Source organism: Lissotriton vulgaris, chromosome 11 (genome assembly GCF_964263255.1).
Source record: "Lissotriton vulgaris chromosome 11, aLisVul1.2, whole genome shotgun sequence".
NCBI lineage: Eukaryota > Metazoa > Chordata > Amphibia > Caudata > Salamandridae > Lissotriton > Lissotriton vulgaris.
The window spans coordinates 175,485,895-175,507,390 of NC_141699.1; the positions used below are offsets into that span (position 1 = coordinate 175,485,895).

At 47.0% G+C, this 21,496-nt stretch overlaps 1 protein-coding gene across 1 annotated transcript in view; it reads right to left on the bottom strand.

Moving 5' to 3' along the window:
* HECTD4 (HECT domain E3 ubiquitin protein ligase 4) overlaps window positions 1-21,496 on the bottom strand; it is a 2,691,195-nt gene that overhangs the window by 495,647 nt on the left and 2,174,052 nt on the right. The window contains exons 69-70 of the mRNA XM_086943079.1: window positions 11,790-11,913; window positions 10,577-10,767 (exon numbers count right to left, since the gene is read on the bottom strand). Of these exons, the coding sequence (XP_086799205.1) occupies window positions 10,577-10,767; window positions 11,790-11,913 (315 nt within the window). The remainder of the gene's footprint in view (window positions 1-10,576; window positions 10,768-11,789; window positions 11,914-21,496) is intronic.

A 21,496-nucleotide genomic window follows, 5' to 3' on the forward strand; every position in this document is an offset into this window, starting at 1 on the left:
AGTAGAGTTTAGGTGTTACTGATTAATGTTTGCTCCTCTAGCAAGAATTATCAGCTGACCAAGAGGTTGAGACCATGCAGTCCTCATGAGCCACTCCTTTAAAATCAACTTCACTTGACGTAACATAATAAAGTAGGACATCATGAGGCTCATCGACCTGAAAACTGCAATGCCTGAACCAATTTGCCCAGCACAAATATAGGAAGGAAAGGTTACTTATTTTTAATCCAAGTCCTCAATCAATTCTGCCTACTTTGAATAAATAGATATTAGAATTATTCAGTCCATGTTCTGGATTAAAGAGAAAATTCAAATTGAACATTTCTCCCTTTTAAAAACAATTTTACAGGCATAGCAGGTCTATCAACTAACAGTATTTTCAGTGTTTTTAATAAAGAACACTTAAATTACAATCAAGAAAACCCCCTGCTAATACCCTCCATAAAGAAAGAAAATTAAAGAAGGAAACAGTGACATTGGTCATAAACAGAGTAGAATAGCAGGGTAAATATAGCCAGGTAAAGAGTAAACCAGAGTGGAGCTGAAAGATTACTACAAGCAAGAAACCATTGAAGCAATCAATTACACACAGAGAGCAGGCCTACCCAGTGTGTCATTCATGGAATCAGCATCTAGGCAAAAACACCTTGCAAATGTGTGCACTGGCTTCTAGTTAGCACTACATCCTACTTGACCTCTCTGCAGCCTTCGACACAGTCTGTCATAGTACCCTTATACAACGCCTCAGCAACGTCGGAATACAAGGAAAAGCATTGGACTGGATCATCTCATTCTTCGCCGGAAGAACCCAGAGAGTCCGCCTCCCCCCTTTTAGATCAGAGGCCACCGAAGTCATCTGTGGCGTACCACAAGGATCATCACTCAGTCCCACCCTCTTCAACGTTTACATGAGTCCCCTCGCATCCATCGCGCGACAACACAACCTCAACATCATCTCCTACGCAGACGACACCCAACTGATCCTCTCCCTCACCAAAGACCCAAACAACGCCAAAACCAACCTACACGAAGGGATGAAAGAAGTAGCCGAGTGGATGAACACCCTGCCCCCCCCCCGTAATAATTTCGTTTTAAAGTGCCGCTCGCCTTAGTCCAGGCTGACTGTCCCTGTTGTGAGTTCTGAAGGGCTTGGCCGCCGGCTAATGCACAAACCTTACTGTTCAGTGAGTGTGACAGATGACTCCCACAACGTCCACTTCACTGCACTCTTCCTCAGCCGGGCTCGACAAAATGACATTCACAGCAAGCAACGGCGCCCTTCAATATCCCCACAGCATGGTGGCCCCTGGGAGCAGGCAGCAGCTTTAAGATAGCCCTGCCCCACCTTCAAACCAGGGAGCCGCCATGGCGACGGCCTTCCTCTCAAACTCCCCAAGGCGCTCTGGCAGCAAGACATGACGTCCCAGGCAGCTCCATTAGGCAAATTAAACCAAACAACTTGACTGGGCCCAACCCTAGAGTCATGGTGTCTGACTCATGGCCGCACAGCGCTGGGGAATCATCACATAAATAAGATACATTGTAGCACTAAGTGACTAAAACTTGCCAGAGGCACTTTAGCTTAGCTGGAAACCCCCAAGCCTGCAGATCAGCACGCACACGCCCCAGGCTGGGTACTGCAGTTTCGGAGGTGAGAGGGGTGTGGTTTGCAGGCAAGCCATGAGAAAAATAAAAAGTCAATCGGAGCTCACAGCGTTGATTGTAGGCAGGAGCGAGAGACCTTAGAACGCTTGTAAACGAAGAGGCCGGATTGAGGCACGAGTCAGAACGGAGCGCAGAACGGCCTCCGCAACAGAATATGATAAACCTTTAAGTTAACACGAACAACTGCATGATGAAGAAGCTGCGCATCCCCAAACAGCTCTAATAAATAAAAAATGCATGAAAACTATGAAAGCGTGCGTCGTGCTTTAACAAAGCGTAGCGCCCGTGCACTTACATAAACGTTAGCAGCATGGTGGCCCGTATAGCCGGCGCCATGGCAAAAAAATAAACAAAGTAGTTCCTAACCTAACTGATGCAGCCCTACAGTGTAAGTAAACAGTAGTTGGTCGGTGCTGCTTCCCATGAAATGGAAGTGACATTTTGGGAGCAAAGCCAATACGGAGACAGGAAAGCTGGGAAATGTCGTAGGGAAGCAATGGAAAGCAGCAGGCAGGATTGTACTCCGTATACGGATTACTCCTGATCTTGCGCATGCGTGCTGCCTAGGCTCGACCTAAAAAAAAGTTACTCACCTGTACACTGTGGTTCTCTAGTATTGATATCTTTTATAGGTTCACATGCTTGAATCTTCCCCGTCGTCATGGTGGGAGTACCACAGTAACATAATAAATAGCAGTAATACAATATTACCATAGACCTCCATAGAACAGAAAACTCAATTAAGTAACTTTTCAGTCAAATTTTAGAACAACCAAACTTCAGCCAATCACAGCTGAGACCTCAGAGTTCCCTTCCCCACAGAGCCACCATACCTCAGATTTTGAGCGCAAGTGTAAAGGTTTACAAACTCTGAGGTAATAGGTGAGCCTAATCGGGGAGGAGAGAGGGTCGCATGTGAATCTATAAAAGATATCAATACTGGAGAACCACAGTGTACAGGTAAGTAACTTGCTTTATCTCCTGTATTGAATCTTTTATAGATACACATGCTTAAATCCGACTAGTAAGCAGTAAAAACACAATAAGAGAAAAGAAAAATGGTGGCAGGAGGCGAACCATCCCACATAACATGAACGTGTAGCATCAGAAAACCAAGAAGAGAATAATAAGCATACAAATTTACACACATTTTACGAAGAACACAGCAGGCTAAAAGCTGCCTACCTTAAGCAAAGAAGCGTCAGAGTGTAGCTTGTCCAACAGAAATATCTGCCTTTTTCCACCCATCAAGGCAGTAATGCTTCGTCAATGTGTGAGCGTTCGGCCACGTTGCCACCCTGCAAATGTCCAGGAGAGATGCTCCTGCAAACAGGGCTGTGGTAGTCACCAGAGTAAGCTTGTGCTTTTGCAAGAAGGGGGCAACCAGCCTTTTCATGACAGAAGGAAATCGTGGAGGTGACCCAACGAGCAATACTGGCCCTTGTCAAGGCCTGTCCTTTCCTGGGTGCAGACAAGAGATCATCAGCTGAGAGGATTTACGGATTGACTCCGTTCTATTCAGATAAAACCTTAAGAATTGCTTCATGTCCAGAGAATGCAACGCCCTTTCCGCTGCTTAGGGTGGATTAGAAAAGAATATTGGTAAAACAATCAGCTCATTGAGGTGGTAAGTTGAAGGCACCTTAGGTATAAAAGAAGGGTTAGTGCATAGGATAACCCTGTCCAGCAAAAACTTCAGATACGGTTCCTTTATGGTGAGAGCTTGGATTTCACTGATACCTCTGGCTGACGTAATGGCCAAGAGAAAATCCACTTTCCAGGAAAGAAACTTTAATTCGCATTTGTGTATTGGCTCAAAGGGCAGACGCATCAGTTAGACAGAATGGTGTTTAATTGCCACAAAACTGTAGGAGGCTTAGCAGTTGGGAAAAATCTAAAAAGCCCTTTCATAAATTCTTTGACAAGTTGGTTAGACCACAGAGGTTTGATTTGAACGCCTTATATACCTAGAAATTGCAGCACGATAAACTCTTATGAAAGAGTGAGAAAGTCCTGATTTAGCTAAGTGCAAAAGATAAGGCTGCACCTGCTCCGGAGATAAAGAGAATGGATGCAATGCTTGTGAGATATATCAAGTACAGAATCTTGTCCATTTAGCTGTGTAACATTTCAATGTAGACGAAGCTTGAGATTTCTTAAGTATCTTAGTACACTCCTCGGAAAGCCTCAAATCCCCAAATTCAGTGTGGGGAGGAGCCAAGCTGACAAATGAAGAGAGGAAATTTGCAGATGAACCACTTGTTCCTGGTACATGTAGAGTAGATCGTCCTTTGGAGGGAAGAGAATCAGGGCACACTCCATAGGCGATGCAGCTCGGTGTACCAGAACTGTCTTGCCCACCCTGTGGTGATGAGAATCATCCGACAAGGCTCTTGCTTCATTTTTTGAAGTACTTGAGAAATGAGTGGAAACGAGGGAAATGCATAGGCGAACACCCCCGTCCAGGGAAACATGAATTTTGATGAGGATGCCTGCTTGCGAAAAGAGGACACTTTTTGTTGAGGAACGTAGGGAACAGATCTAATGTTGGGGAACCCCAGGATTGAAACAACACCTTCAAATTTGGTCATTGAGTTCCCACTCGTCGCACTGCTTGGAGGCCCGGCTGAGAGAGTCGGCCTTCTCCTTGTGAATCCCTGGCACATACTCCACTCGGAAGATGTGTTTGGCAAGGAGCCATTCCCATTTCTGGTGTGCAAGAAGGGAAAGCACCTTTGATCTCGTTCCGCCTTGCTTTCAGAGGTAAAATATTGTCGTAGTGGTGTCCGTCCTGACCCCCCCCCCCCCCCTGCCCCCATCCATCCATCCATCGACACATCCAAGGTCATCACCAGCTGTGGTACAGAGTGGATGAAAAAGAGACCTTGTGATAGATTGTCCCTGACCATCCACAAGCCAATGGCGTCCGTCATTGATGCTGAAATACGAACCTTGTCATTGAATGAGTCTTGAGACTGAACCCACAGAAGCGAACCATCTTGATGAAAGAAGCTTTGTCATATCCATAATGCGTATTCTTCTTTCCAGAGTGGAAAAGGCTTTGCCTAGTTCTGTGTCGAGGCGTGCACCCAGGAAGACCAACGATTTTTCCAGATTGATGCGAAGACCTAGAGACTGGAAGAGAATCCAACAGGATCTTGCTGAAATTTCTGCAGCTTGGAAAGATGGAGCCTTTATGAGCCATTCGTCCAGGTATTAGAACACCTGATGACCTGAACGTCTCAAGAAGGCTGCTATTGGTGCCATGCACTTTGTTACCACCCTTTGAGCGGACTTTAAACCAAAAGGGAGGAATTGATAATGTCTCCCTGCCACATTGAACCTGAGAAGTTTTCGATGTTGAGGGTGAATGGTAATATGAAAATAGGCGTTAAGGAGATCGGGAGACGTCAGAAAAATCCCCTTTTTCCATTTAAGAAGAATTTCCTGAACAGAGAGCATCCTGAAAGATTGACTCTTTATGTACTTGTTCAGCATTCTGAGGTCCATGACCTGCCTCCATTTCCCATTTTTCTTTTGATGAGAAAGAAGTGGGAATAAAACCCCCGGCTTTGCTGGTTGAGGGGTACTTCTTCTATAGGCTACTTGAGAAGAAGCAAATGTATTTCCTTCTTGAGATCTGAAAGGTGACGGAGTAGAACTTTAAGCAGTGGAACATTTGGAGGATGCTAAATTAATTCTAGCATGTGGCCATGTTGGAAAATGTCTAGAACCCTCTTCCTGAAGCAATGGAGTTCTATTTCTGAAAGGATGCGGAGAAGACATGATCGTGGTGTAGGACTATGCTAGCAGGGGCCTGATGCTCTCCATTGTCTCCTATTGGAGTCTTGGGACTTTCAAGCAGATTGCTGCCTCTTGGATCCTGCCGGTCTCAAATAAGTACGAGTGGTGTTGGACCCAAAAGATTCGTTCTATGGCTGGTAGGTAGTCTGCGGATATGGTTGGTACCGCTGCTAAAATTGCGGACGGGATAAGAATTGCCCCTGACCTCTGGCCCGAAAGGACTGAAAGCGGCGCTGCTGGAGATTGCCTAAGGCTTTGACTGTATCTGTGTCCTCCTTGATAAGATTGCAACTCCTCTTTCTATGTGCTTACCAAATAAGCACTCACCATCTAATGGCATATCTAAAACCATGGCCTAGATCTCCGGACGAAAGGTGGTTGCCTTTAACCATCCCTGATGACGCAGGACCTCCGCTCCTGCCATCTATCAAAATGCAGTGAATGAAACGTCCATAGCTATCTCAATGAGCTCTGAAGAAGCTCTTTCTCCCTCTAAAAGAACATCCTTGGCCTCTTTCTTTTTATCCTCTGGTAGATACTCCAGTAGAGTAGAGATGTCCGACCACATCTGCCGGTCATATCTCCCCAAAATGGTCATGGCATTAGAGGCTCTAATAGAGGTAGCCGCCAAAGCCGAGAACCTCTTTCCAACATTGCTGAGGCGACAACCCTCCTTGTCCGGTGGGGCTGTGCAGGGAGATGCTGGATTCTTCTCTGTGCTGCCTGCATGCTCAAAGAGTCCGGCCTCGGTGACCAATGAGGCACGCAGGCAAGTTATCAGGAGCCATATATGTTTTATCCAGTTATGGAATAACCGCTGGAACAGAGGCAGGTGTCTTCATCAACTTTAGCCCTTCTTACCATAGAAAGTCAATTATAGGAATTGCTCTCACTGAACGTTGAGTGCCTGGTTTAAAATGATATAGAAACACTCTGTTTGGTTGGCATTGGTAAGTCAAAACATTTGGAAGCCCTCTCGAGAAGATCATGAAATTCCCTGGTATCTGTCGGAGGGGAATCTGCAACAGGAGGGTTAGGCGATGTTGTCATAGCGGCTATGTAATCATCTCATTCATCATGGGCATCTGTGTCTGTTCATATCTCACCTTCTTCCGTATGAGCATCCTGAGTGTCCTCTGTGATACCTATAGGAGGAGGAAAGGTCTTCTCACTTGTGGATTTGGGAGTACTTTGGCCCGGAAGAATAGTGAGTACCTATTGAGGAGGTAAAGCCCTCTGAGGAGCATTTGCTTCCGGAAAACACTTTTAATAATCACTAAGCATGTGATGGAGATCGGACACCAGAGACATTGGAACTTTCATTGATGGTTCCCTGAACTGATGAAGCTCCTCCTCTCTGTCATCGTAAGGATAGTGTTCCTGGAAGGAGTCTTGCCTCTGCCTTACGGATGTGTCTCTTTCCTCAAATGAAAATTCCCCTACCAGATAAGAAGATGGATCATGGCCTTTAATGTCCTTATCATCAGAATCTTGGCACTTGACCTTTAACTTCGATGGACTGTATTCAGGGCCAAACATATCTTCATCCTCTGACTCTTGGAAGTCCAGAAGGCGAGATATCTTTGAGTAATCCTGAATTTGCTTGTGCTGAAGGAGACTGATATTTCCCTTCGTCGGCAGTCCAACCGTCAATGCAACCATTTTTGGTATCCTCAGCAGTGCGCGGACAGCTTGCGTCTGCGAGGACGTCGGCGCTGGAACTGTCGACGAACCGCTAGTTGACGGTGGAATTCTCATCAACGGTGAAGGCCTTGTCGACGATGATGTTGTTATCGCTGTTGAAGCTCCCGTTGCTGCCCTCGACGTCTTAACCGTCATCAACAACAAAGCTGTCGACTGTGCAGGAACCTTTGTTTTTTTTAGGAGAGTGAAATCTTCGATGACAACGATGACGTCGACGGTCAAGAAGATTGGTCTCTGAGCGGTGTCAGAGAGGCAGACGCAGGAGCTGAAGAGGGTTTTGAAGCCTCTGACTGAGATTTCCTGTTGTGTTTAGACTCAGATTTGTCCTGGGATTTAGAGCTCTTAAAAGTCCCCATGATGTGATGAGGGACTGGCATCCTTTCTTTTCTTTGAGGAAGAATGGGCCTTTTCCTCGGGCTCAGACTCCGAATCTGAAGCAGCCTTTTTCTTCTGTAGCCAGAGTAACAGCCTACCATCCCTATCTTTGAGGGTTTTAGCTGAAAAAGTGCAGCAATATTTGCATTCCCTGGGTTTGTGGTCGCGGTAGAGGCAATATAGATACTGTTTGTGGGGGTCTTCAGAGAATAGCCTACATTTCCCAGAGGTCTTACAGGGACTAAACAGCCCTTTTTTAGGCTCTGGCATGTCAAAAGCAGGTAGGTCAAAAGAATAAAGAAGAAATACCTTGAGAGCAGCTAAAGTTGAGACTGAAGGTCAAAGGTTGAGAAGCAAATACTGTAACTGAGCGGAGCTCGGGGTAGGGGGGGGGGACTCCCTATTGCACGCCGTGAGGTATGATGGCTCTGTAAGGAAAGGGAACACTGAGGTCTCAGCTGTGATTGGCTGAAGTTTGGATGTTCTAAAACAAGGCTGAAAAGTTACTTAAGTGAGTTTTCTGGTCTAGGGTAATGTTGTATTACTGCTATTTCTTATATACCGTGGGACTCCCATCCTGAAGACGGGTAAGAATCAAGCATGTGAATCTATAGAAGATTCAATACTGGAGAATAATAAAAATGAAACAGATCAGAGACCAGTGTTTGGGATCTTCTCCATACAGAGAGAAAACAGTAACTGTTCTAATATTAATCAGCATTCTGGGACAGTAAAGCTCTTTGGAGGCTTTGAGTAGCAGTGTAAGATTCTTCGTAGAGAGGTGCCTACGTGCACAAACATCTAGCATTGGTTCACCTTTTTTAATAGCAAAATATTGTATTGCTCTTAATGTAATGGTTTGCAAGTCAAAGCATCGTGAGTCATTCAACACAGTCAGTCAATAAAGAACATATGCATACAGTATAGCCCTGGCTAAAAACATGAAAAACTGGCATATTCTCTCTATGACCTGCCTAGGTGGATAAAAGGGAGACATACAAAAAAAGAAACCACATGAACATCTCCTGCTCCTCCACCCCAAACCCATCATGCAAAACTACATGCCATTATTTTCTTCAGAACACTGATCTTGAAAATTCCACTCAAAGATGATGATGAATAAACAGCCTGGGGCCATCTATTGTTTACTGTTCTAAATTAGCATATTGTGGATGAGACCTTTATCAAGTGGTCTCCTTTCTCATTCAATATTGTTTAAACCGTAAATAAGTTTACATTTTTCAAGTTAGGAGGATAAGTCCAAGATGGGGCTCCATTCCATAGGTAGGAGACATCTATGTTTAATACAGTGTCAAATTCTATCTTAAGCGCCACCATTCTCCCATTCATTTTCTTGATAGATAACAGATTCCACAATCAAGCACACCAATTTGTAACAGGAGGAGGCACAGTTTTTTCATCAAATATATGCAATTGTGTTTTTTGTCAACCCTAGACAGCTCCAAAGTAAGGTTTTATCTGCCCTAGTTGGATATTTCGAAGAGGGTTGGCTCACCTTTAGGAAGACAGTAGTAATATATCACGGTATTTGTTATTATTTGCTTTCAATGATTTACTGGCAGCTTTATCTTTGCTTTCTTGAACTGGTAATTTAAGAGCGTACCTTCAGTCATGCATGATGGGAGGTACCTCATCTTTGGATAAATATCCCTGCAGTGCCAGCATAGAGAGAGACTGGTGAATACAGGGTTGAATAAAACAGACAAGAGGCTTCTAATACGTCTTCTTCCATACATAACAACTCGTCCATTCCCCTTAATTCCTAAACATATACACTTGAAGTCTCTCCTACTCTCCACCCATATTTGTCATTGGCATGTGTCACTGTCCTTCATAAATGCAGACTTCGGTTAGGCTCATTAGTCCTTCCTTGGTACCGCCTTGTCTGCATTTGTTACCTCCCATAACGACTGGACGTTTTACTTGGCTTGCTACATGTCTGTAAGAAAGTCGGTGAGCACTATTTTGTTTAATGACTAATGGGGACAATGGCGGCTGCTTCTTGTATTCACAGTGCACCAACCCAGGACAATGGCAGCCTCTTTTCATATGGAGAGCTATGCCACTAACTTTAAAAGTGGCAGACTGCTACCCCCACAGCACTCACGTTACAATGGGCAACACTTTTTTTAATGACTTTTAAGATGAACGCGGAGTACGCTTCAGGGACACCGCGCTTTCTTTCAGCGTTTTATTTACTTTTTTAATAAACTTGAATGGAGAGCGCGGCGCCCGATTCAGGGACAAAGCGCGCAGTTTCAATTTTTCTTTCTTTAAACTATAATGGTGAGTGCTGCGCGCGCTTCACAGACACCGCTCCCTGCAATACAATAGGTCTTGCTTTTGCTAAACTTTGACTTATTGGTATTGTAAATGACAATGCCTTTTGATATTATAAAAGGCATTGCCATTTACAATGCAAATAGCTCAATACCTCGCAATTGCGAGACCTAGTCCATTGTAAATGCGTGTTTCATATGCTAACTGAAGTCCCCTTTAGACCTCAAATATCATGCTTCTAATTTGGTGGTTAGAATGTACCTGGAATAAAACCCAACATTCCATTCTCCCTGCACATAACTTTTTTGTCCTCACTTTGTATCATTTAAGAAACCTCCTCCGACCTTTTTTTCTCTGTGTCTATCAGTCTAATTAAATTACTCAAAAATGCAACCTTTTCACATTTTTTGTCCAGACAATGGAGGATGTAAGTGTTGCGATCTAGTCTCTCAAGAACTAGAATTAATATATTTAATAAAAGATTTGTTTGCATGGGAAACATGGCGTGTTTCAACATAGGGACTTTCAGAGCCCATCCAGGGCTGAACAACAGTCAGTGAACAAAACTTTTAACTGCTTTTTTTGAAATAGCACAATGTATTTATCTCACTGAAATGTATGTTAACCAGGTATTGCCTTGTTTAAAACACTATCTCGATTTTTTCAACTGTCTCGCTGACAATTCAACACATTTTTCCTTGATGATTTAACAGTTAAATGCCCATACTTAGCAGACATAAGACTCTGGGATCGGCTATGTCAGCATGATCCAGGTAAACTTCATGAGGATGCAATCGAGCCGGCGTGATGGCAAGATGGCGGCAAAGGCGGTTCATGTACTGAACAAGGGCTACATCCATTTCCAGTGTCCACTTCTTGCATGCTTTCTGAGCGTGCCTTGTATCAATGCATGCACACCTACAGAAAAAAGAAATTGTACAGCAAAATGTAAAAACTACTATCTGTTGCATGGTCACTTAAAAATAAAGCAGTAAACTACAGCAGTAAAGCATGTGTGCTCCTAACTGCCAATGTCCTCGTTTCATGGACTGTGAGTTGGAAGGAAATACAGAACTAGTTCAATGAGAACATAAATGTTTGAAGTATTATTTTTCACTGAGCCAAAAAGGAAAACTGGGTATGGGCCATATGATACTTATCATAACCCCAACAGAGTTCCAGGACAGTAACATATTCCCTATTCACAATCTTCAATTTTTTTCAAATTCTGATATCTGTGGAAGTGCAGTGGGTTGAAACTTTAGTTCAGGCACTACTTCCTCCAACTTCTAGAACACCTTGCTTTGAATGCGAGTGTTAGAACGTGTGGTTAAGCACATAACATGAAATTGCAATGGCATAAATCATTTTACAGTAAATCTGAGCACTTACACAAGGAAAGACTTGATTACCATTTCTTTTACTGTAATGATAACAATTTTCTATTGATGGGGCCACAAGCAGACACATCTCATGTTAGTAAGAGAATGTATAAGGATCTCCAGAAACATGCATAGATTCCCAACTGTACACCTAATTGGGTACTATTTTCCCTGCTAGTAGAATAGATACCAGTACAAACAAACCTCCAAAATTCAACACTGCAATCCCCATTGCAGAGTTGAAATAGGGTATTAGGAATTATTGCATATGGGGAAATTGATTTAAATATTTTAAATAAATACAATTCAGGCTCATCCTTACTCAGGCTTCCTAAGCACCATTAAAATATGTAGGGTTAGGGTTACACGTTCACCACATACTGTGTCTAATAGTGAGTTGGCGTGCACATTTTGATGATCTTTTAATACGCATTTCACAAGGATACATCCAGGGTATCTGTAGGAGGTGTGTTATTTTAGACTGCATAGGAGGATATGAGTGATACGAACATTTAAAGTACATTGCAACTGAAAAAAGAGATAACTACTGAAATTTACCTCTCAAAGTGAAGATCATATCCACAGGATAGAATGGCTCTCCAAACGCTACGAATATCTTGTTTTGCTCGATCGAGCACGAATCGGTGAAATCCTTCCAGTGTCAAATACTTCTCTTCTGGAACTACAGGTAAACAAATGTACCATATGAAGCAGAGCATTAATTACGCATGGTAGAGAAATGTAAAAATATTTTCCGATTTGATCAAATTCTTTTGACGAATAAGTGAAAACTATCCACCAAATAAACAAACGTAATGATTTTTTTTAAAGCATGATTCATTCCCTCTATTTCATTAAATATATCCCTCTCTTTGTCACTGTAATTCCAACTCTTTTCTTATCCAAGCATGTCAATTTACAGAGACAGGCACACCCTTTTGCCGGGTACCAGTACCCCCGTTCGCACTGGGCCATGTGGAGATAGTTCTACAAGAGTAAATTGACTGCTGCCAAAGGAAAACATCTTTACCATTACACTGGTTGTGAGGTAGAGAGCCGCATTGTTACCAGAGCAATTATTATCAGAACTATGTTTTACATAAGCATCCCACACATGCTTAATTTATTTCTCTTCACCATTTAAATGTTGAAATATTGGTCAGCAAGGAAAGTAAAAAACAAATGTTCAGGGAATATGAAGAATGGTGCAGAAAAAAAACATTTCTGTCATAAAACATGATTTTCATTGTGCACTGCAAGCTGATGAAATTTGAAACTAAGAAGTGATACAGTTTAGTTGAAATGGAAATATGATACAAACTTTTGTAGGCGGTTAGGTTTTGTCTTAAGCACTATATTTTCAGTGAACACCAGTAGGAGGAGGATCCGATGATAATTCATGAATTACACTCACTCTTCCTGCAGAAGCGGCATTTAACAAAAGTACAACGTGAGTAAGTGTCAAGGTTTGTAAGTGGAGGCTTTAAGGGAGCATCTAACACCGGATATAGACGACATGTAATACATGCCAGTTGAACATTTTTCAAACATTATACGTAGAGGATAGTTTGCATTTCACTTTTACCTTTTAAAAAACAAAGTTAATTATGCTTCCCCTTCCCCCTCCACCACTATTGCCATATTGCACACTGTTAAGTCCATGCGCAAAGGTCCGTTTCGTTAAGTGCTCCGACTGCTTTCTTACGTACTTTTTAAAAAACGGTTCATTTGAATCCTTTCTGCTTGTATTCAGCGATGCTTGTTTTCATCATATGGTTTTATCAGTGGACTACGAATATTGCTATATATGTGCAATTAAGGTCCATGTATCTTGTTTGTTGTGTCTGGTACAGAGTATTTACATTCCAAGGGAGTCTTTCCACTGCAACACGTCAGACTGCACAGCAGGCCTTCAATATGACGTCACAGCGAGCATTACAAATCTAACTTCTTTGTGAGGTTCTAATTTCACTAATGTAGTAAACAGATTACACACCTGAATCAGTATACATATAGTAATGTTATTACAATACCATACTTTGTGTATTAACTTGTGTTTGATCAGGCCCCTCTGGGACATAGCGGCTCAATTTAAGTATAGTAGAAACAGCTACTTTCCAAGTCCATTCAAAAGCTGACACCTGCATTTTATCATCCAACTGCATTTTAATGTTCTAGCCTTAACATGTGTGGAAAGGATACGGGTGAAACGAAAAGCAATTTGATGCATAACAGTGAAAGGAAATGATGGTCCAATAAAACATGCTATTCACAAGTAGTGTACTTGCTTACACATATTCGCTACGAGAGTAAACAAGGTCAAATTCGGTATTAGGACCACCGTTCAACCTACCGGGCTTAGTATAGTATAGTGTCAATTTGTATTATGCAAGGTGAAACATATAACATTTTCTGCACTCAAAAGTGCTGCTTGTGTCCTTTAATATCCAGAATGATGTCTTGTGACCCTCCAATGAGAATTTGTTTATGGTGAACAATCTATACAAGCAGTTCAATTTGGGTATCACGTGTTGAGAAGAACAACTTACTTTCGGTAATACCCTTCTTGGTGGATACATTCACTAACCGCAGATTCCGCACCTTTGGAACATTCCCAGGCATCAGACTGGATATGGAGAAATCTACAGCACTGCCCTATGGCTCCAAGATGGCTCCATAGTGCACTCAGACACAGAGCTTACAGAAGCTGTGGGTGACAGTGTGCCAATATTTAGGTTGGGACCTTTTTTAGATTATCAAAGAGGCAAATCCTCAAAAAGAGGAGATGGGAGGTTAATGAGAAGTATGTGGGTAGATAAAATATTCACCAGAAAGAGCAATACTTAAGATAAACAACTTGTTCCTCTGATGGCTAATTCTAACTGCAGATTCCTCACTTTTAGATTAGATACCATTGTTTTACCTTCGATAGGTGGAAGGTCTGGGACGTGGATTCACACCAAAAAGTCTGAAAGAACCAAGAGAGTGAAAAGACCTTCCTGACAGACTTGGTCGTCCAGGTAGGCATGGGCGGAAAATCCGTTCCGCTCGCGGATTTTGCGGATTTTCGGGAAATCCGCAATCCGCGAGATTTGCGAATTTCCTGAAAAATCCGCAAATCCGCGAGCAGCGGATTTTGCTCGCACTGCTCGCACTGTTCGCGTGAGTTCGCGCCCCGCGAATAAGTGCGAAATTGCAGAAATACGATTTTAGCAAAACTGAAAGTAACTACTTACCAGGTTCAAAAGTTCAGGCTCATCATTAGTAGCCATTTCCTGTAGTGCTTCCTGAGGGGCCCCTCCAGAGTTCAGTTGCCAGTTGCAACTATTATGTGACCCTGCTCTGAACCTCAGAATAGTTACACATATGCCACAAAGGTCCTGAATTACAGCTAAGGGAGACAAGCAGGAGCCAGGCTGGAAGTTAAAATCCATTAATCAGCCCCTAATTCATTATTGTCAGTTGGGGCAGGGCAGGTGTTGTAACTAATTTTGCAACAATGAAAGCACTTAGCAAGTGCAAAAGATCACTAATCAGGGCGCACTAAGGAAGCAGGTGCCAGCTAAAAAAATATTCTGTGACACATTAATCAGCCCCAAATTAATTCAGGTCACTTGAGGCAGGGAAGGTGTGCTTTGCTTTGCCAAAAATAATGTACACTGGACAACCAGAGGGTGTGGTGATGAAACAGAGGGTGGCATGGGTGGGCCAGAGGGTGGCATGAGTAGTCAGAGAGTGGCAGTGGTGACAGAGAGTGGCAGTGATGAAGAAGAGTGTCCCAAACAGGTTGGACACGTAGAAACAACAAGTTCGCAAAACTTGCGACCCGACAGGTAAGTTCGCAAATTGCGAAATTGTAAAAACCCCTCGCGAACTGGCAGAAACACGGGCGAACACAAAAAAAAAAAAAAAATCCGCAAATTCGCGGGAATTCGCGGATTTTGCGGATTGCGAGTTTGCAAATCCGCAAATTCGCGGATTGCCAATCCGCAAAATCCGCTCATGCTTACGTCCAGGCAGTAGCCTTTTGTTAAAGTGTTCACCGATGCCCGTGTAGTAGTCTGGCAGATAGTGCAAGCACTACCGTCGCCAATGCTGTTATAGCGACCTGTGCCCTGACAATTGGCTTAAGGCCTTCAGTGTGTTGCTTCATGGACGGTGCATAGCTGAATTAGATGCAGATGACTATTCATCTTGACAAAGTCACTCTTTTGTCTGTGCATGTTCTCAACAACAATTTGTTTGGAATAGAAGTGGTGCACAAGTTACTTACCTTCGGTAAAGATATATCTGTAAGAAACAGTAGTTAGTGTTAGATTCCTTACCTTAGAATATCCCCAGGTGTCAGACTGGATCCAGAAAGTTTTGCGTAGCAGTACCCCAGCGCGTCGGTAGGCGTCATCTGCGGCACCGCGTCCGTCGTCGGGATGATGTCGTCCGAGTACTTAGACGCCGCCCTCGCGCGCATCAGTTCTTATACACAGCTTTTCCGTGCCAGGAAAGCAGAGCCATGATAAAAACCGACACTTTTGCCATGAAACTAGGGCCCTCAGAGAGAAGAACCTTAACCCTAGATATCGGTTCCCAGAACGGGGAGGATGGGTGGCTACTGTTTCTTACAGATATATCGTTACCGAAGGTAAGTAACTTGTGCATCTGAAAGAAAAAGGTTAGTGTTAGATTCCTTACCTTAGAATAGATACCCCAGCAATATCAACCCCGGTGGTGGGTCTGCGAACCAATGATCACACCAGAAAGTCCTGGAGAACAGAACGCCGGAAAAAGCCATCTCTCCAGACTTGGCTGTCCAGGCAGTAGTGTCTAGCGAACGTGTGCAGCGAGGCCCACGTGGCTGCCTGACAGATGTCCTGCAAGGGGACTACCCGACCTAGGGCAGTAGTAGCCGCCGTGGCCCGAGTGGAATGGGCCCTCAGCCCAACAGGAGGCTCCTTTTTAGCCAAAGAGTAGCATACCTTGATGCACAAAACGACCCACCGAGAGATGGTCCGTTTGTGCACCGCCCGTCCCTTATTAGCGCTCACGTAACCAACAAAGAGCTGGTCTTCCACCCCAAAATTGCGTGTGCGGTCCAGATAGAATGAGAGCGTGCGTTTTGGGTGGAGCCCCTCTTCCTCTTTCGAGGGATACGGAGGCGGAAAGAAGGTGGGCAAGGTGATGGACTGCCCGATGTGGAAGGCTGTGACTACCTTGGGCAGGAAAGAGGGTTTTGTCCGCAACACAACCTTGTGCGGATGGACAGAAAGGAAAGGTGGTTTAGAGGAAAGAGCCTGGAGCTCACTTACTTTCCTGGCAGAGGTGATGGCAACCAGGAAAGCAGTCTTAAGTGTAAGAAGACGGAGAGGACAGCTATGAAGCGGCTCAAAGGGAGCGCACATCAGGTAAGTTAGAACCAGGTTCAAGTCCAACTGGGGCATCACGAAAGGAACAGGAGGGAACATATGAGTGATGCCCTTTAAGAATCTGTTAACAATCGGGGACTTGAACAAAGAAGGCTGATCAGGTAGCCTTAAGAAGGCGGAAAGGGCAGAAAGGTAGCCCTTGATAAGGCCCAGATCAGAGCCCTGCTGGGCAAGAGAAAGAAGGAAGAGGAGAACCTCAGAAAGGGGGGCAGAGAGTGGATCCACAGCCTTTGCTGTGCACCATGCCACAAATCTGTTCCACCTGCAGGCGAATACCGACTTAGTAGAGGGACGCCTGGCTGCCAGAATCACATTACAAACTTCAGGAGGCAAGTCAAATGGCCTCAACTGTCGCCGCTCAATCTCAAAGCATGGAGATGGAGACTGGACAGGTTCGGGTGGAAGACCGTCCCCTGCTGCTGTGACAGAAGGTCCTCCTGAAGAGGCAGACAAATCTGGGGATCGACAGACATGCTGAGTAGCTCTGGATACCAGTATCTTCGTGCCCAGTCCGGAGCCACAAGGATAACCTGGGCACGGTCGCGCCTGATCTTCATCAGCACTCTGGGGAGAAGTGGTATAGGCGGAAAGGGGTACAACAGATCGCAACTCCACTCGAGAGGAAAAGCGCCTCCGAGCGAGTGCTGCCTTGGAAATTCCAACGCGCAGAACTGATGACATTGCGCGTTCTCTTCTGTGGCAAATAGATCTAACCAAGGCTCTCCCCACTGCTGAAAGAGGCCTTGCGCCACGTCAGAGTTAAGACGCCATTCGTGATCCATCATTCACTGACGGCTGAGTTTGTCCGCCCTGGCGTTCTGGGAACCTGCCAGGTGTTGAACCACCAGGGTCACGCCCTGGTGTTCCAGCCACTGCCAGAGGCGCAGAGCCTCCTGGCATTACCCCACCCGCCCTGTTTGTTGCAGTACCACATGGCGGTGGTGTTGTCAGTGAACACCTGCACTACACTCCCCCACACAGAGGGGAGGAATGCCTTCAGTGCAAGACGGATCGCCCGCAGCTCCAGAAGTTTGATGTGGAGCTGGGACTCCGCCGGAGACCAGAGGCTTCTGATCTTCGCCTCTCCCATGTGGCCCCCCTAGCCCTGGAGGGACGCGTCCGTCACAAACACATGCTCCGGTTGGGGTAGGGAGAGGGATCTGCCGCTGACCCAATCGCGGTCTGTGAGCCACCACTGCAACTGTCTTGCAGTGCCCTCTGAGATCAAGACGTGGTCGGACTAGTTGCCCTGATGCTGGGCCCACTGAAACTTCAGGTCCCACTGCAGAGCCTGCATCCCCGCCACCGGGCGTGATGCACCAGAAGGATGCAGGAGGCCATCAGCACCAGAAGCCGCAGCGTCAACCTGACCGAGACTCGGGATAAAGGCTGAAAGATCAGAATCAGAGCCTGAATATCCAGAATCCGCTGTTCGGGAGGATAAACCCAAAACTGCGCCAAGTCTAGAACCACTCCGATGAAGAGGAGCTTCTGAGAGGGACACAGTTGTGACTTCGGCACATTGATGGAGAACCCCAGCAGGTGCAGGAGGTCGGCCGTAGTCTGGAGGTGGCTGACGACTGTCTGGGGCGAGCCCGCCTTCAACAACCAGTCGTCGAGGTAGGGGAAGACTGAAACCCTTAACCTGCGCAGATGAGCTGCGACCACCGCCATCACTTTCGTGAACACCCGTGGGGCGCTGGTAAGGCCAACGGGGAGCACGGTAAACTGAAAGTGCTTGTGGCCTAGCGTGAACCGCAGGTAACGCCGGTGGGCCGGCAGGACAGGGGTGTGAAAATAAGCTTACTGCAAGTCCAATGCTGCCATCCAGTCTCCAGGGTCTAGGGCAGCTAAGACCTGAGCCAATGTCAGCATCTTGAACTTCTCCTTCCGGAGGAAGCCGTTGACGTTCCGTAGGTCCAAGATAGGGCGCAGGCCCCCTTTGCCCTTCTTGGGTACCAGAAAGTAGTGGGAGTAACAACCACACCCTACTTCTGGCCCAGGAACGCGCTCGATGGCCCCCTTGGCCAAGAGGGCCGTAACTTCCTCCTGCAGAAGTTTCAAGTGAACCCCCGACACGCAGTGGTACTGCGGTGGCATGGCTGGAGGGGACGTCTCGAAGGGGAGGGAGTAGCCTCTTCGGACGATTTGCAGCACCCACCTGTCCGATGTGACAGTGCGCCAGTGGTGGTGGTGATGGCGAACCCTACCCCCCACTGGCGTCACATGGGCCTGAAAGCTCGGACTAGGAGAGTTTTGAGGCAGATGCTGCAGGGGTAGGTGTGGACTGGCCTCGCCATTGTCCCCGACCGCTGCAATGGCGGTTCCCATGTCCGCCACCACGCTGGCTGGTAGTTTGCGGCCTGTGGCTGGCTGGACGTGTGGGGGCACCCCTTCCTTGGCCACGAAAGGAGCGAAAGGCAGCCGTTTGCTAGCGCTGGGCCGAGAGGCCCAAGGACTTGGCCGTAGCCCTGGAGTCCTTAAAGCGCTCAAGCGCATGGTCTGCCTTGTCGCAAAAGTGGCGACGGCCATCGAACGGCATTTCCATAAGTGTGTTTTGGACATCAGCCGAGAAGTTGGCGGACCTCAACCAGGCGTGGCGACGAATCGCCACCGTCGTTGCCATCGCTCTGCCCAGTGAGTAAGTAGTGTCCAGCCCACACCGGATGTAATAACGAGCCGCATCTCGACCTTCCACAAGGGCTTGGCCAAGTTTAGCAGGGACCTCCACCGGGCATTCTGGCAGCACATCCGTGACCGTATCCCACAGAGTGGGTGTAGCGGCCTAAGAGGCACGCGGTGTTGAGTGACTGCAATCCTAAACTCAGGGAGGAGAATACTTTCTTCCCGTATTACTCGTACCTCTTGGATTCCCGATCGAGGGGAGCCTCCGGGAATGCGGTTTGGGAATTAGAGGCCTGGATAACCAGGCTCTCGGGGGTGGGGTGGGTAGACAGAAAGCAAGGGTCGCCCGGAGTCGGGCGGCGGCACCTGGCCACGTTCCTATCCACAGGCTAACCTGTAGCGGGCTTGGACCAAGTGCCCAGAAGAACGTCTCTTAAGGCCTCATTAAAAGGCAGCAGAGGCTCGGCCGAGCTTGACTGCGGTTTAAGGACCTCAGTGAGGAGGTTAGTCCTCACGGCCGCGACGGGGAGCTCAAGGCCCAAGGCCTTGGCCGCCCTCATCAGCACCACGCTATAAGCAGCCCCCTCCTCCGTAGCCACGCTAGGAGGGGAGACAAAACCAGTATCGGGCGAAGTGTCCAGACCACTGGCCTCCCCAAGCTCTCCTGTCCAGTCCGCAGAAGACTGACACTCACGTGCCAGAGGGTCCTCAGACCCCTCCCAATCCCCCTCGTCACCCATCGCCTGGTACTGAGGCTCAAAGGATGGGGCCAGGTCATAGAAATAGAAATCTCCAAACGGCGTCGGAAACGGCGCCGAGCGGCGCCGCTCCGACGCCGGACCCGAATCGAGGGTAGGACCAGGGACGGTGTCGTCCTGGGACGGCACTGGGGGCAACACCCTTGGGGCCGGCGCCAGCGAGGTCGACCGGCGGCGACCTGGATCTGGAGTCAGATCCAGTGGGGCCCTGCGTCGTCGGGACAAAAGTCGCCGACGGCGCTGGGGCCGAAGCACCCAACGGCGCCGAAGCACCCGGCCCACTGGGGGACCCAGTCGGGCCGCTTGGCCCGAAGGCGCCGCGGAACCCGATGGAGGAGTGAGCGACCTCATGGTCGAGAGGAAGGCCTCGATCTCCTCCGGCGTCGAGTGCTGCCCAGAGACCGGCGGGTATGGAGCAGGCCGCGACGACCGCGGCGCCGCGTGGGCGGTATCGCCCTAACCCCCGGCCGCATCGCGCGAGCGTCGGGTCGGAGTCAGAAGGGCGATGGTGTCTCTTCGACTACTTGTGCCTTTTACCTGAGGACTTCGAGCCCGATGACCAATCCCGAACTGTGGTGACTCCGGCCCCGCGACCGGTCCCTCGACCTCCTTTCGGACCGGGACCTCGAGCGGCGCGGGGCGGACTGCTGAAGCTCGAGTCGCTTACGGGACAGCTCCCGTCTAGCTTTAAACGTCAGGGCCCGCAGTTGGAGCAGGACTTGTCGTCGTGGTCCGGGCCTAGACAGTGCAGGCACCGGCGATGGGGGTCGTAGCCGACATCAGTCGGTTGCAATCGGCGCAGGGCTTGAACCCGGGCATCCCTAGCGGCACCGTCGGAGTCGAGAGACTTCGAAAGTAAACTTTTTCCGGATCTGCGCTTGCTGGCAAGGAAAAAAGAAGAACGGACGTCAGCGCGCGGAGGCGCGCCTAAGTACTCCAACGTCATCACGGCGCCCACGACGGACGCGGACGACGCCTACCGACGCGCATGGGTACTGCTACGCAAAAAAAATCCGGATCCAGTCTGACGCCTGGGGATATTCTAAGGTAAGGAATCTATCACTAACGTGTCTCTTTCAGATGCAACTGCCTCTGGCTGAGCATGATGGGATATTGGAGGTCTCTCTGCTCTTAAAGTTTCTTTTTTCTTTACTTTTAATGGCAGTCTATGGGATAGATTGCTCTGCACTTCTTCATCCGTTTCTCTAATACCAAAAGGGTTTGTGAAGGTTCTTTCTCTGTGCCAGTACAAAATTATTTATGCATTGAGCGCATTTTTCCATGGAGTCTCTTCTTAAGCCACTACAAGAAGAATTCTGATCACTGTAGCCTTGTCCTTTAGGCTGCATTATGACTTTAAGTGACTGTTCAAAGCCTTTCTGAAGAAAGGCGAATTTCAGCACTTAAGAAGATATATTGGAAAACAAAGAACCGTCAGCGCCTCTGGGCGTGCGGTACTCCG